The sequence below is a fragment of the Doryrhamphus excisus genome, chromosome 21, assembly GCF_030265055.1.
Source record: "Doryrhamphus excisus isolate RoL2022-K1 chromosome 21, RoL_Dexc_1.0, whole genome shotgun sequence".
NCBI classification, from domain to species: domain Eukaryota; kingdom Metazoa; phylum Chordata; class Actinopteri; order Syngnathiformes; family Syngnathidae; genus Doryrhamphus; species Doryrhamphus excisus.
In genome coordinates, this window is record NC_080486.1 from 5,633,044 (window position 1) to 5,648,253 (window position 15,210).

Below are 15,210 nucleotides of genomic sequence, written 5' to 3' on the forward strand. Positions count from 1 at the left end.
CATAGTAACTGTCAATATCGTGATATATATATATAGCACATCATGGCTGATCAATAAAATATATAACTGCATTACAAAAGCAAGCCTTGCTTTCTTGCCATTTTTTTCTACATATTTTCTCAATAAGTCATGGTTATGCCACATATTTGTGTGTTTGGCTCAGGCCAGCAATACAGAAAAGGAATATAAGACACTTTATGTTGTTAAAATAAACATGTAGTCAGTGAAAAATCCAACAGAGGGGGCTGGAGAATTATATTTCAGTATTGTTTATGTCTTGTTTTCTTATAACCCATTTGGATAATAGAAGGATGTAAAGATTTATGACTTATGATTATATGATGCAATGCCTTGGGTCAGTGTAAAGCTGTATGTATGGCTTCAAAAATGGGTTTGGATTTTGGCAACAGATGTGCTCCCTTGTGTTTGCCCTGAAGCGACAACTTGACCCCCGCCAGGCTCTGAATGACAATGAGTGTCCTGTTTCAGCAGGGTTGGTTGTGTGAGGTTAACTGAGAGCCTTCACAGGTGACGTGGGGGGGGGGGGTTGTCGGCGGGAGGATGGTAATGAGATAAACGTAGACAGTGGCTGAGCAGCAAAGTAAGGCGGGCAGCTGGCACTGTTGATAATCCTGCATTATATTTGGAAGATGACACAATGTGACTCTGCAGATTCTCCTGTCACCCATTGGTCAATTGCAGTCCCGTGTGTGTGGGGGGGAGGGGGCGGATGTGTGTGTGGGTGTGCTATTCTGCAAGTGAGTACGAACAAATTGGAATCGGAGCGATGGAGACCATGCCTCCTTGTGGTCGGGAACTGTATAACATTGTATGAATTGATAGTGGCTATATTATTTGACTGACACTTATAGAAAAGTGCTATATAAATCAAATCCATTATTATTATTTAAATGATATTTTGGTATGACTTTTGGTATGGGCAGCATACTGACGATGTTTACTGTTTTTATGTGCAGCCATGGCGGAGTTAGACTTGAGTCTGAGCGACGCTCTGGTGGACAGTGCTCCGCAGCAGGGTCCCGAAAGCCTGGTGGAGAGGGACTTTGTGGCTCAGTTGGAGGCAGAGACCTACGACGATCAGGTCGGGGAGACGGTTGGCAAGACGGACTACATCCCCCTGCTGGACAATGACGACGCCAGTGCAGGTGAGATCCTGTGTTGCACGGTGTTTGACAAGTAGACATTATCATTACTGACGCCAAGTGCAGCGTGAAGCGGAGGTTATCTGTTTGTTTGTCTGTTTGTGTTCTAAAATAACTTGAAAGGTTCTGAATTAATTTGGATGACATCCACAAAAAATGGTAAAAGCAGTTATTCGGGACATTTAGACTTTACATTGCGCTATCATGCCAGGTGTTAGCATGCTAACGTTTGTATGTTAGCATTGCTAGAATGTGAATGCATACTACCATTTGTTGTTATTTTTATGGGTTGACACATATATGCAGTCATCATGCTAACGTTATCATTGCTAACATGCTAATATTAGTACAATTAGTACAACAAACATAGTACAATTTTAGCTGTTTTCATGGGTAGACACATATAAACACATCTATCATGCTCTATGTTAACATTAGCATAGTAGCATTTAAGCCATTTTGTAGGTAGACACTACCGTACTGTAGTCTGTGGTAACATGCTAAAACTAGCATGTTAACATTGCTAGCATGCTAACCTGAGCATACTGGCATTTTATTGCAAATTAAGCAGACAATTAGCGCTATCATGCTAGGTGTTAGCATGCCAATGTCAGCACGTTTGCATTGTTGTCATGATACTTGCATTTTTTGCTATTTTCATGGGTTAACACATAAATGCACTTATCATGCTAATGTCATCATTGCTAGCATGCTAATATTAGCATAGTACAATTTTAGCTGTTTTCATGGGTAGACACATATAAATACATCTATCATGCTGTATGTTAACATTAGCATAGTAGCATTTAAGCCATTTTTGTAGACACTACTGTACTGTGTGTACTGTAGTCTGTGGTAACATGCTATAACTAGCATGTTAACATTGCTAGCATGCTAACCTGAGCATACTGGCATTTCATTACAATTCATGCTAATGTTATCATTGCTAGCATTCTAATATTAGCATAGTACAATTTTAGCTGTTTTCAAGGGTAGACACATAAACACATCGATCATGCTCTATGGCAGGGGTGCTCATTAAGTCGATCGCGATCTACCGGTTGATCGCGGAGGTGGTACTGGTCGATCGCTGGTCGATCGCGGCGTGACATTAAAAAAATATCATCCTAGCATCAATGCCGTCACTTGATTGATATACAGGGCAGCCATTCAGATGACAACTGAATGTTGCCCTTCGGGTGACCAATCAAATCAAACAACGTCTTTAAGTGCAGCAGAACTTACGATGTCAGCCTATCATCCATCCCCGTTACTTGATTGACATACAGGACAACCAGTCAGATGACAACTGAATTTTGACCTTTAGGTCACCGCTCATGCGTAAACAACGATGCAAAGTGCTAAGCTAGTCGGCGAATTGCATCAGATTTTAAGCCCTCACTTAACAATTAGCGCAATCATGCTAGGCGTTAGCATGCTAATGTCCGCATGTTAGCATTGCTGTCATGTATACTAGCATTTTTTGCTATTTTCATGGGTAAACACATAAATGCACTTATCATGCTAATGTTATCATTGCTAGCATGCTAATATTAGCATAGTACAATTTTAGCTGTTTTCATGGGTAGACATATCAACATGTTGATCATGCTCTATGGTAACATGCTAACATTTGCATAGTAGCATTTAAGCCATTTTTGTCGGTAGACACGACTGTACTGTACTCTGTGTTAACATGCTAAAAGTAGCATGCTAACGTTGCTAGCATGCTAACCTTAGCATACTGGCATTTTATTGCAATTTAATGAATATGACCTTAAGCAGACAATTAGTGTTATCATGCTAGGTGTTAGCATGCTAATGTCCACATGTTAGCATTGCTGTCATGTATACAAGGATTTTTTTGCTATTTTCATGGGTAGACACATAAATGCACTTATCATGCTAAGAGTTTGCATGATAAGTGTTTGCTAAGTGTTCATGATAATGTTAACATTGCGAGCATGTTAATATTAGCATAGTAGCATTTCAGCCATTTTCATGGGTAAACGCTAACACTTGCCATTATAATGCTATGTATGCATAGTGTAACATGTGTACATTACATGTGTAATGTAACATGTATGCATGTTAACATTAGTGTATCAGCATTTTTATCCATTTTCATTGGTATACACTATTGTGCTAGGTGTTAACATAGTAAAATTAGTATGTTAGCATGACATGAGTGATTTTCATGAATATAAACTTAGCACCTACACACATCATGCTAGGTGTTAGCAGAGAAGTAAAGTAGCATAATTTATTTGCATCATTATTATGTGCATAACTGGCATTATTAAAGTAACATTTTTAGAATTTTCGGAGGTAGGCACTATGGTGTAAATCACATTATGGGGGAAATTGTGGCGCTTGATGGATGTCTGAGCTTTCAGAGTGCTTCTAGTTCATAAGTGAAATAGCATCAATGCTGTGTACAAGTACCCTTTATGTACGTTCAGCACTGATTGGATAAGCCTACAATTAGTGAAAGCTACTATAATGTTCAGTTTTTTCATAAATGATATTTTAAACCAGCCGTCGGTTGCAGCTTATGATATTTTGAAAACAGCACACATGTTATGTATACAGTATAACTCAGTGTAACTAAGTCATTGCACACTCTCCTTATCTTTTTCCTTATCTTTTTTCCCGCTGCTTGTTTGACTTTTAGCTACACAACCACATGTTGACGTTTGTAGTTTGTTACAGTATCGTTTGGTGATACTTTGGTGATGATTTTCTGGATTTCTTTTGAAGTGGTTTGGGAATCAGATCTTCCCGAACTGTTGGTCTCATCTGTTTCCTTTAAAACCCTGAGCATGATGGAAATTCGTTTTATGTAATAGGAACCGCGGATGTCCTTAAATGCCTGATGATATCAGGCACCGCTGGACCCCGGCTGCCATTCTGGATCCACTCGGATGTCATTCAGCCGCCGGGCGGATAGTCTGAGGATAAACAAGCTAGCGGCCAATGCTTTGGGTGCACCGGCTACCTGGTTAAATAGAGTTAATCTCTATCCTCACGTTGAGCAATTAGCATCCAGATGTTGGAGGTTTGACTCTGCCATGTTATCAGTTCCCCCATAAATCGGGTGGCATGGCCTAATAATACATTTTATATATAGGCACCTTTCTGGGCGCGCAGACATTATACAGCGAATCAACAATAATTTTAAAAAATGTAAAAATAACACAAATTGATAATGTAATCTCACAAGAAAAGTATCTAAATTGTGCTTTTGGCAATAAATTCAATTTAATATTGAAAAATGTAATTTGTCACCTAAACAGTCATTATTCTTCTTCTTCTTTTCTTCAAAAAATGAGCTGTAATTTTACAAAAACAAAGTCAAAATATTAAGAGAAAATTCTGAGAACAACATTGTCATGTTGTGAGGGAAGAAAAATGTAGGAAAAAAAGTAAAAATTGTTGAAAACAAATTATATATATATGTATTTTTTTTTAGTATACGTTGAGTATAAAGGCAAAATATTACGGGAGTAAAGTCTTAGTTGCGAAAAGAACATTTACAACAAGAAAGTTGAAATAGTTGGACAATTTAAAAAAAAAAGCAGAAATTGAAAAAAACAGCTGTGATTTTATATGATGACAAACAAACAAAACAACTGAAAAGTATGAGTATACTCATAGTATACCTTGAGTATAAAGTCAAAATATTACGGGAGTAAAGTCTTGCGAAAAGAACATTTACAAGAAGAAAGTTGAAATAGTAGGACAATAAAAAAATAGCAGAAATTGAAAAAAAAAACAGCTGTGACTTTATAAGCATAAAGTCAAAATATTAAGAAAAAAAGTCACAACTTTACAAGAATAAACACATAAAAAATAACGGCATTGTAATGTAAATGTATGAAAAGCACATTTGTAAAAAGTTGTATTGTTCTGAAAATTTGTTTGAGGAAAAGACTACAACTATTCTATATGGGAATAAAGTCATGATATTGTGAGAAGAAAATCCACAAAAAGTAATTTAGATAAAAGTTTAAATGTTTGGAAAGTTAGTTTAGATAAAGTTTGGACGCCCCTGCCCTCGTTTTGCAGCTTTATAGTGCCAGGTAGCGGACGTATTTTCTTAAAAAAACATTCGGATGTGTCGTTGTTTCATGAGATTACGGCTGAGGGCGGAGCTTATGACTTGCAATCCTGCACCAAAACACAAGGGGACAGTGTTGCCCAGAGAGTGAGTATCCAAAATACTACCTGGCACGTTGAACTACTGGCGTCCGACAACTTAGCAAAACATTTGAACCGGATATCAAATAAGCAAAGTGACAGATGAAGCAACAATGACTCAGCTAGCAGGGTTGTTATGGCCGCCCAGACACCGGGGTCAGACAGTCAGACAGTCAGACAGCGTGTGGGCAGTGGGCAGTGACAGCCAAGCTACAGGACAGGCTGTGGGTGGTGTGGCCGTCGGACAAACACAGACATGCTGACATGCAGCGCCAAAACAGCAGGGTGAGGCAGTCTGCAAGTTATTGTCCAATGTCAGCAGGCAAGTTAGATGATGGAAGCACGCTTGTCATTTTTTTATTTTTTTTATTTTTTGGTGCTATTTTGGCACACCGCTCCTCATGTTTATTCATGTGCACTCATAATATTTCGGGTTCTCGACTGCCTCAGTGTCATTTGTCTCCCTGGATGATTGAATGGATGAAATACAGCTCTGATTGTTTGTGTGTTCTTGCATTCATATCATAATGTGTTAATTTGCATAATAATATGTGTAAATGGGAAAATCTCAATTTTCCTCTTTTTGGTCGTCCATGACAATCTACCATTTAGCTAAGTACTGTGGTACCTCTAATACTAAAGACGTATTTATAAACTGTAACGCCTGATCTTGACGGATTTATATGTTTTTAGCACGATAGGCAAAGTAATGATGCAACTGAACAGTAATGGATGTCACTTTTAGAGATGTTTTATGCCATAAAAATGGCTACATAAGAGCTCCGCATGTTTATTTGAATGGAAAAAAACCAGACATGACAGCAATGATGAAGGGGAAGAACGTGGAGGAGTGTAGCGTGCAGAAGGTTACAAATTGTAGGGAAATTGGACATTTCCAAATGTGAAAGTTGTTAATAGTTAATGTTGTTATACTTATAAATAAATAATACTTTTTCATTTTTGTGTTTCTTATGTTGTGTTATGGGGCGGCACGGTGGTCTAGGGGTTAGCGCGCAGACCTCACAGCTAGGAGACCAGGGTTCAATCCCACCCTCGGGCATCTCTGTGTGGAGTTTGCATGTTCTCCCCGTGCATGCGTGGGTTTTCTCCGGGTACTCCGGTTTCCTCCCACATTCCAAAAACATGCTAGGTTAATTGGCGACTCCAAATTGTCCATAGGTGTGAATGTGAGTGTGAATGGTTGTTTGTCTATATGTGCCCTGTGATTGGCTGGCGACCAGTCCAGGGTGTACCCCGCCTTACGCCCGAAGACAGCTGGGATAGGCTCCAGCACCCCCGCGACCCTCATGAGGAAAAAGCGGTAGAAAATGAATGAATGAATGAATGTTGTGTTATAGTTGTTTAGATTCATTCATTCATTTTCTACTGCTTATCCTCACAAGGGTCGCGGGGATGCTGGAGCCTATCCCAGCTGTCTTTGGGCGAGAGGCGGTGTACACCCTGGACTGGTCGCCAGCCAATCACAGGACACATTTAGACAAACAACCATTCACACTCACATTCATAACGATGGAGAAAACCCACGCATGCATGGGGAGAACATGCAAACTCCACACAGAGATGTCTGAGGGTGGAATCAAACTCGGGTCTCCTAGCTCTGTGGCCTGCGCGCTAACCACTTGCATGCCATGCAGCCCGCTAATTTAACATTTACCCATAATTTTTTAAATGTTGGGTTTTACTATACTTTTGGGGTGTTAAGTTGCTGTGTGATGACTTTAGTGTTTTTTTCAGTCAGACTGCTATAGTGTTATACTTTTATATATAACGACCTCCTGCGATTACCAGTGGGTTGACAAGCTTGTTGTGATTCGCTCCTGCCAAAACAAAGAGCTGGGGCTCCCTCCATTTCTTTCTAAAATTGAAAATGCTCACATGCAACACAATCTAGACAACTATGATGCATTCAAGGACCACCAAACAAAGTGGGAAATCTCAACGCTCTGCAAAAAAACTGCTGTACTTTTCCCTGTATTATATTATTGTTTGCCGTGTAGCCCACTAATTTAACATTTACCCATAATTTTACTATTTTAGTTTTATAGTATATATATATATATAGTATAGTATAGTTTTACTATACTTTTGGGGTGTTAAGTTGCTGTGTGATGATAGTTGTTTAGATATTTTGGCTAAATATACAGCACATAGCTAAATTTGTGTGAAAGTGTATCTTTTCATTAAAAATGACATTTTTGGAATTAAGTCGGACTCGCATGTAACATGACAAGACATGCACAATGTTGCACGTTAATCAGAAAATGTACGATCATGTTTGTCACCAGCAGCGCTCCACCATATAGACAAAAGTCAAATACATATTTATAATCAATAACTTTCTTTAAAATGAATTAACTTCCATACCAAGACCTTTCAACCTTACGGGAACAGTAGAGGGAAGGCTTTTTTCATTCCGTGATGCTTAAGTGTACTTCATTAAGGCATGGTGGGATGACATGAAGCACTTAAGCATAAAGATTGACCTCCAGCCCATTAAACACCTTTGGGGCAATATAGGATGGAGATTGTTATTCAAGCTCTCGCCTCCTATATCAGCGACCTCTGAACTTACGATTGCATCTCTTGATAAACAGAAAGCAAAACATAGTCTTCCCAGAAGAGTAAAATGTAATATAGAAGGAAACTCAGCACTTTTTGCTCCCGTCTTTCATGATGTGAAACATTTCCTATGTACATTTTAAGTATTAAGTTGCTGCGTGATGAGATTAATGTTGTTTAGTCAGACTGTGATGAATGACCACATGAAATTACCCATGGGTTGACAGGCTTGTCGTGAGTTTTTCATAGCTCATGATGGGTTCCTGTCAAATAAAAAGCTGACTGGTGCTCACGGACTATAGCGGCTTGTCTTTGTGGATTCGTTTGATTTCTATTATGAAACATGCATGGCTACGCACGCTCCCGTCTGTGGCCTTGTGGCGTGATTTTGTTGTGGCCAGTCAAAGGCATAGCCATCATATAGTCATACTGTTTAATCAAACTCCACATATACCACCAGTGTGGCATGTGGCACAAACAATAAGTTGGCCTTTTGTGTTCATAGGAAATATTCATTACATGGACCAATACAACTTTAAAATAACAAAAAATGTCTAATTTAACATTCATTCATTCATTTTCTACCGCTTATCCTCATGAAGGTCATGGGGCGTGCTGCAGCCTATCCCAGCTGTCTCGGGCGAGTACACCCTGGACTGGTCGCCAGCCAATCACAGGCCACATATAGACAAACAACCATTCACACTCACATTCATAGACATTCACATTCATGATTCATGGACAATTTGGAGTCGCCAATTAACCTAGCATGTTTTTGGAATGTGGGAGGAAACCGGAGTACCCGGAGAAAACTGGGGAGAACATGCAAACTCCACACAGAAATATCTGAGGGTGGAATCAAACTCGGGTCTCCTAGCTCTGTGGCCTGCGCAGTAACCACTTGCTCGCCGTGCAGCCCGCTAATTTAACATTTACCCATAATTTTAAAAATGTTGGGTTTACTATACTTTTAGGGTGTTAAGTTGCTGTGTGATGACTTTTTCGAAGCGTTTTTCTCACTCAGACTGATATAGTGTTATACTTTTATATATAATGACCTCCTGCGATTACCAATGGGTTGACAAGCTTGTTGTGATTCGCTCCTGCCAAAAAAAAGAGCTGGGGCTTCTGGGTTTGGTTCTGGGACTGTTTGAGATCAACATTTAGAGTTAAAGCAAATGTTGTCATTTTTAGGTCAGATTGAGCTCCAGAACCCTCCATTTCTTTCTAAAATTGAAAATGTTCACATGCAACACAACCCAGACAACTATGATGCATTCAAGGACCACCAAACAAAGAAAATCTCAACGCTCTGCAAAAAAACTGCTGTAATTTACTCCTGTATTATCACATACTTTTACTGAACTATTACCAAGTTTTTCCACGTTGACCACGTTTTCCTCATATTTATTATTGAGTGCTCACCAGTAGACCTCGTACCCCGATGGTACACCTGCTCTTCCTATCATTATGTGTTTGCATTCATGAAGAAGATCTGCTGTGGCGACTCCGAAATCAGGAAAAACAAAATATCAGGAAAAACATCATTTTAAGAGCATAAAATTGAAACATTTAAGTGTCAATTATTATTATGAAAAACAAACAAAACAACAAGTAAAGTCGTAATGCTTGGAAAATTAGGCTGTAGAAAATGTTATAATGTCATGAAGATAAAGTGAAAATATTATGGAACTAAGATGATACCCATGATCCCATCAGAAATAGTAACTTTACAAGAATTAAGTCGTAAGTCGTAATATAAAATATATATTACGAGAAAAAAAACATTTTAGTAGCATAGAGCTGACATATTAAAAAAAGAATATTAAATTACATTTCAAGGGAAAAAAATGGTAATTTTGAGAAAATTAGCTTGGGGAAACATTGTATTATTGTGCGAATATTACACGAAGATACCATATATAACTTCCACATTACCCACGTTTTCCTCATATTTATTATTGAGTGCTCACCAGTCAATCGCGGCCTCTGGCCCCCATTACACGCTGGTCTCGATATGCACATGCTATACGCAAAAGAACGGCCAACCAAATCGATTTTAGAAACGGAAGACAATTCAACCCCTAAGCACTTAAATGCCGTCAAATGACAACCAAGCAGTCATGAATAATTTCATCAATCAAAACGGCAGCCATGTTTGGGCCAAAACCCAATAACAACGGCAAAAAAAAAAGGAAATATCTACAGTAATTTTACAAAAATAAAGCCAAAATATTATGAGGAAGAGAATTTTCTGAAAATAATGCTGTAATATTCGAATCTCCACTAGTTAAGCATCACTGGTATTCGTCCGGAAGAGCATCCGGAATTAACAAGTGTATGCAGCTTTGGCGACTCAGAAATCAGGAAAAAGCCGAAAGAAACAAACAAATTATTAGTAATATTATATTATATATATATACCCAATTATTGTAATATTCAAATCTATTACACGAAGATACAAATGGAGCAAAAAAACAACCATATATAACTTCCACATTGCCCACGTTTTCCTTATATTTATTATTGAGTGCTCACCAGTACTCTGATGGGATACCTAGTCCTCCTATCATTATGTGTTTGCATTTATGCGATTGTAATGAATGGCGGGCCTGTTTAGCTGGTTGCCAGATATGCGTGCATGCAAACGATAAATAAGAGTGCAGTGACCTGGCAGCCGCATGTGGCACAGCTTCATCTTTCCTCAGCATCCTGCACCGACACCGGCCTTGTCTGCCTTTAACTGGCCCGTGCGGTATTAATAGCACACATAGATGCTTGTGCCCAGTGACTGGAAGGAGGTGCCCTTTAAGATAAGACTTACGGTTCAGGGTTCGGGTTCATTTCCAGGCTCAGTCGTATTTGTATTTGTGAACACCATGCTATATTCAGTACAGTGAAAAACCCACTTAAGCCGCTCGGATGGATAGTAATGTTTGTTTGTTTCTGTGCTTCCGTGTGCGTGTGTTTGTTGCACACACAGGTACTGCATTGGGAAACGGACAACAGCAAGCTCAGGGGGTGCAAAAGCCTGGTAAGAGAGATCTCATACTTCCCTAAGCCACCAGTCAGACTGCTAGAATTGCTCTATCATCTGCATACACTTATCATTATCATTCCCTACCATTGTCACTTTTTATTTATTTATTTTTTGTTATTATTTTTTCTGTTGCCATAGTGTGTTTTGTGCGTGAAAAGAAGCAGGAGGATCAAAATTTAAAATAAAAAAATGCATCTCAGCTCTCCAACTGATATTTAACTCAAGTAATTATGTAAATAGACATCCATACAAATAAATAATATGAATATAGTACAGTAATGGTTTGTCACTTAAATGTTTCAGATCATCAAGCAAATGTAAATATTGGTCAATGACAACACAACTGAATTTTTAAACTCCAACTTCAAACTCCAAAAAATTATTAATGGAGAAAAAAATGCCCTTTTGAGAAAAAGTGACCCCCCCACCCCCCTCCCGAATTTTTTCGAAGGCGTGTAAAAGTAACACCACATTCCAAAAAAACTAACACCATACCAACAGTAAAATATGGTGGTGGTAGTGTGATGGTTTGGTTCTGTTTTGCTGATTCGGGACCTGGAAGACTTGTAGTGATCAATGGAACCATAAACTCTACCATCTACCAAAAAAATCCCAAAGGACAATGTCCAGCCATTTGTTTATGACCTCAAGCTGAAACCAACTTGGGTTCTGTGGCAGGACAAATTATCCAAACCACACCAGCAAGTCCACGTCTGAATGGTTGAGAAAGATAAACAAAATGAAAATTACCTGTAGGGTTGTCCGATAATCGGTACAGATAATTATCAGCCCAATACCAGCCTAAAAATGCGGTTGATATCGGTATCAGATTTTTTTCCTGATCATGAAAACCGATATTAAATCAATATACAACACATATGGGTTCATTCATCGGTATCAGAAATTGAAAGTTGCACAATATCGGTATATTGGTTTTCGGCAAAGAAGCCAATATCGGACGTCCCTAATGAAGACCTTGGAGTGGCCTAGTCCAAGTCCTGACCTGAATCCTATTGAGATGCTGTGGTATGACCTTAAAAAGGCTTCATGCTAGAAAACCCTCTAATGTGACTGAATGATAACAATTCTGCAAAGATGAGTGGGCCAAAATTGTAAGAGAATCTTGCAGTTGTTGACGCTTGATTGCAGTTGTTACTGCTAAGAGTGGCCCAACCAGGTACTGTATTAGGTTTGGTGGATAATCACTTTTTCAAATTTTTTTCCCCCCTTAATAATAAAAAGTTTAATTCACGTTACCATTGTGGGATGATACTTGTCGAATTTTGAGGAACAAAATTGAATATAATCCATTTGGGAACATATGAAAATGTGCTAAAAGTGAAGCACTGTGAATACTTGCAATGATTCAACTCAAATATGCCCTCATAATATCAGTCTCGCACATTTTAATCAGTGGAATAAGGGCCATGAAGACCCAGATGCACAAATCCCTTGTAATCATGGGGAAGTACTTTTGTTGCTTACAGTGTTATTAGTGTCATCTTATATGAGACGTAATTAGTTGTTGAGCGGAGATGGTGTTGGAGAGAGGAGCCTAATGAACTTCACGTCTTCCCTTCGAGCTGGAAGAGTTTTCTAACGGTCTTTATGATGCTGAGAACTGATTGCAGTGTGTTGGTAATGGTGATGATTTAGTTTCTCGTCTTGGCTCATTGGTCAGACCAATCTCAAACCCCCAAATAATAATACTTTAGAGGTTCATATGTTTTTAGAGGGTGCAGTGTTGTCATTTGGTCCTTGTAGTGGATCTTTCATGGATCTGTTCATGGACCCCTATGGCCCCCAGTACAGGGGTGGCATGGTTACAATTGTGTTGCTATGATAACAGCTACGCCACGCTGGTGTGGATATACACATGCTATACGCAGAACGCCCAACCAAATTGATTTTAGAAACAGAAGACAATTCAACCCCTAAGCACTTAAATGTGGGCAAATGAGAACCAAGCAGTCATGAATAATTTCATCAATCAAAACGGCAGCCATGTTTGGGCCAAAACCCAACAACAACAGCAAAGAAAATTGAAATATCTGCAGTAATTTTACAAAAATTAAGCCAAAATATTACAAGGAATAAAATTTTCTGAGAATAATGCCGTAATATGTGAATCCACTGATTTGGCAACGACATTTCGTTGGCAATTTCACTACTGTGTTTTTGTGCAATGACAATAAAGGGAGTCTATCTAGTCTATCTATCTATCTCCACTAGTAAGCATCACTGGTATTCGTCCAGAAGAGCATCCGGAATATAACAAGTGCATGCAGATCAAAAAATCACAGGGCACATATAGACAAACAACCATTCACACTCACATTCATACCTATGGACAATTTGGAGTCACCAATTAACCTAGCATGTTTTTGGAATGTGGGAGGAAACCGGAGTACCCGGAGAAAACCCACGCATGCACGGGGAGAACATGCAAACTCCACACAGAGATGGCCGAGGGTGGAATTGAACCCTGGTCTCCAAGCTGTGAGGTCTGCGCGCTAACCACTCGTCCGACGTATTGTGTGCTATGGCTATATAAACATGGGGCCTACCAAAAGATTCTTTAGTAATCAGCAGTAGAGCATAGGTAAGTTTCAGGAAAATATCAGTTCCCAACTAAAAGGGACAAAACCAGCTGGAATTGAACCCGGGTCTCCTAGCTGTGAGGTCTGCGCGCTAACCACACGTCCACTGTGCAGCCTGTCAAAATATATATTAAGTGAAAAAAAAACATTTTAGTAGCATGGAGCTGACATATTAAAAAAAGAATATAAAATTCAGTTTCAAGGAAAAAAAAGTAAATGGTAATTTGGGGAAAATTAGCTCGGGGAAACTTTGTAATATTATGCGAATATTACACAGATACATTAATTAATACACAGATTAATTAATAATAATAATTATTAATTAATTACTTTTGTTTGTTTTTTGTCCATTATTAATTCATGAATAATTATTATTAATAATTAATTATTTGTGAGAGAAAAATTAATTAATTGATTGATTATTAAGAATTATTATTATTTTTATAAATTAATTAATTAATTTTATTTTCCTCACAAACTGACTTAATAAGCAGCTTTATTTAGTGTCATCCAGCAGTACGTACATGTAGTGCTGAGCTGATAGAGCTTTGGGAAGAATAGATGTCTAACCTCCTTGCTATGAGGCTACCGGGTGCCTCGCTAGGCTTGGTTGTCTTCAGCATGTTAATTGGTCGCCTGCATGTCGTCTCCCGCTGCTTTGCATGGCACGATGGAATGAGCAGCTTGCATTGCCATAGTAACCGAGGTGCCGAGAGTCATCAATTGGCATTCATCATGGTGATTCCTTATTATAATCCCGACATGATTTGGTATGGAATCTTTTGGTTCGGAACCTGCCAACATGGATGCTTTTTGATCATTGACGACGCTTGTATGCTTCACTGTTGTCCATGTCTGCATTTTGTTGCATTTTGATGGTTTCAGTTTCAAGTTTAGCCGGTGAAACCGAGATTATGTATTGCGCCACTAGTGTACGCTACACCAGCTTGCTTCCCCCCTCACAAAAATCTCCCGTGTCCCATATAGCCCAGCGCCATGAACAACTTCTCCAATTTTGTATTTAATAAGAAAGCGAACAAGCTAAATATTCACATCACATTCCATGTGATTCTCTTTTTTTTGTTTGTTTGTTTCTCATGATATTATGACTTAAAAAGCTTTATTTTATCATATTACATTAAATTATATGTTATGTTTAATATAATATTTAAAGTCAATGCTACTAAAATGTTTTACTTCATAATATTACAAATTTCTTCTACATTTATTCAACTTTTTCCTCACTTTTTGCATTTCTGCTAATTCTTGCTTCTTGGAAATTTTCTAATATATTATTATATATTTTTCATAATATTTTGACTTTTTTATATATATGCTACGTTTAATATAATATTTAAAGTCAATGCTACTAAAATGTTTTACCTCATAATATTACAAATTTCTTTTACATTTATTCAACTTTTTCCTCACTTTTTGCATTTTTGCTAATTATTGCTTCTTGGAAATTTTCTGCTTGTAATTGTGACTTTATTGCCATAATATTTTGACTTTTTTTTATATGTGTTATGTTTAATATAATATTTAAAGTCAATGCTACTAAAATGTTTTACCTCATAATATTACAATTTTTTTTTTACATTTATTCAACGTTTTCCTCACTTTTTGC

General features: G+C 38.2%; 1 protein-coding gene across 12 annotated transcripts in view; it reads left to right on the forward strand.

Annotated features, from left to right (window-relative positions):
• Positions 1–15,210, forward strand: part of LOC131109179 (microtubule-associated protein 4) — a 95,037-nt gene that overhangs the window by 21,885 nt on the left and 57,942 nt on the right. For 9 of the 12 annotated variants that reach the window (XM_058060870.1, XM_058060872.1, XM_058060876.1 and 6 more), the window contains exons 2-3: positions 978–1,166; positions 10,927–10,977. In XM_058060870.1, the coding sequence (XP_057916853.1) occupies positions 980–1,166; positions 10,927–10,977 (238 nt within the window). In that variant the 5' untranslated portion in view covers positions 978–979. The remainder of the gene's footprint in view (positions 1–977; positions 1,167–10,926; positions 10,978–15,210) is intronic. The other 3 variants (XM_058060873.1, XM_058060878.1, XM_058060881.1) reach the window with 1 other exon arrangement.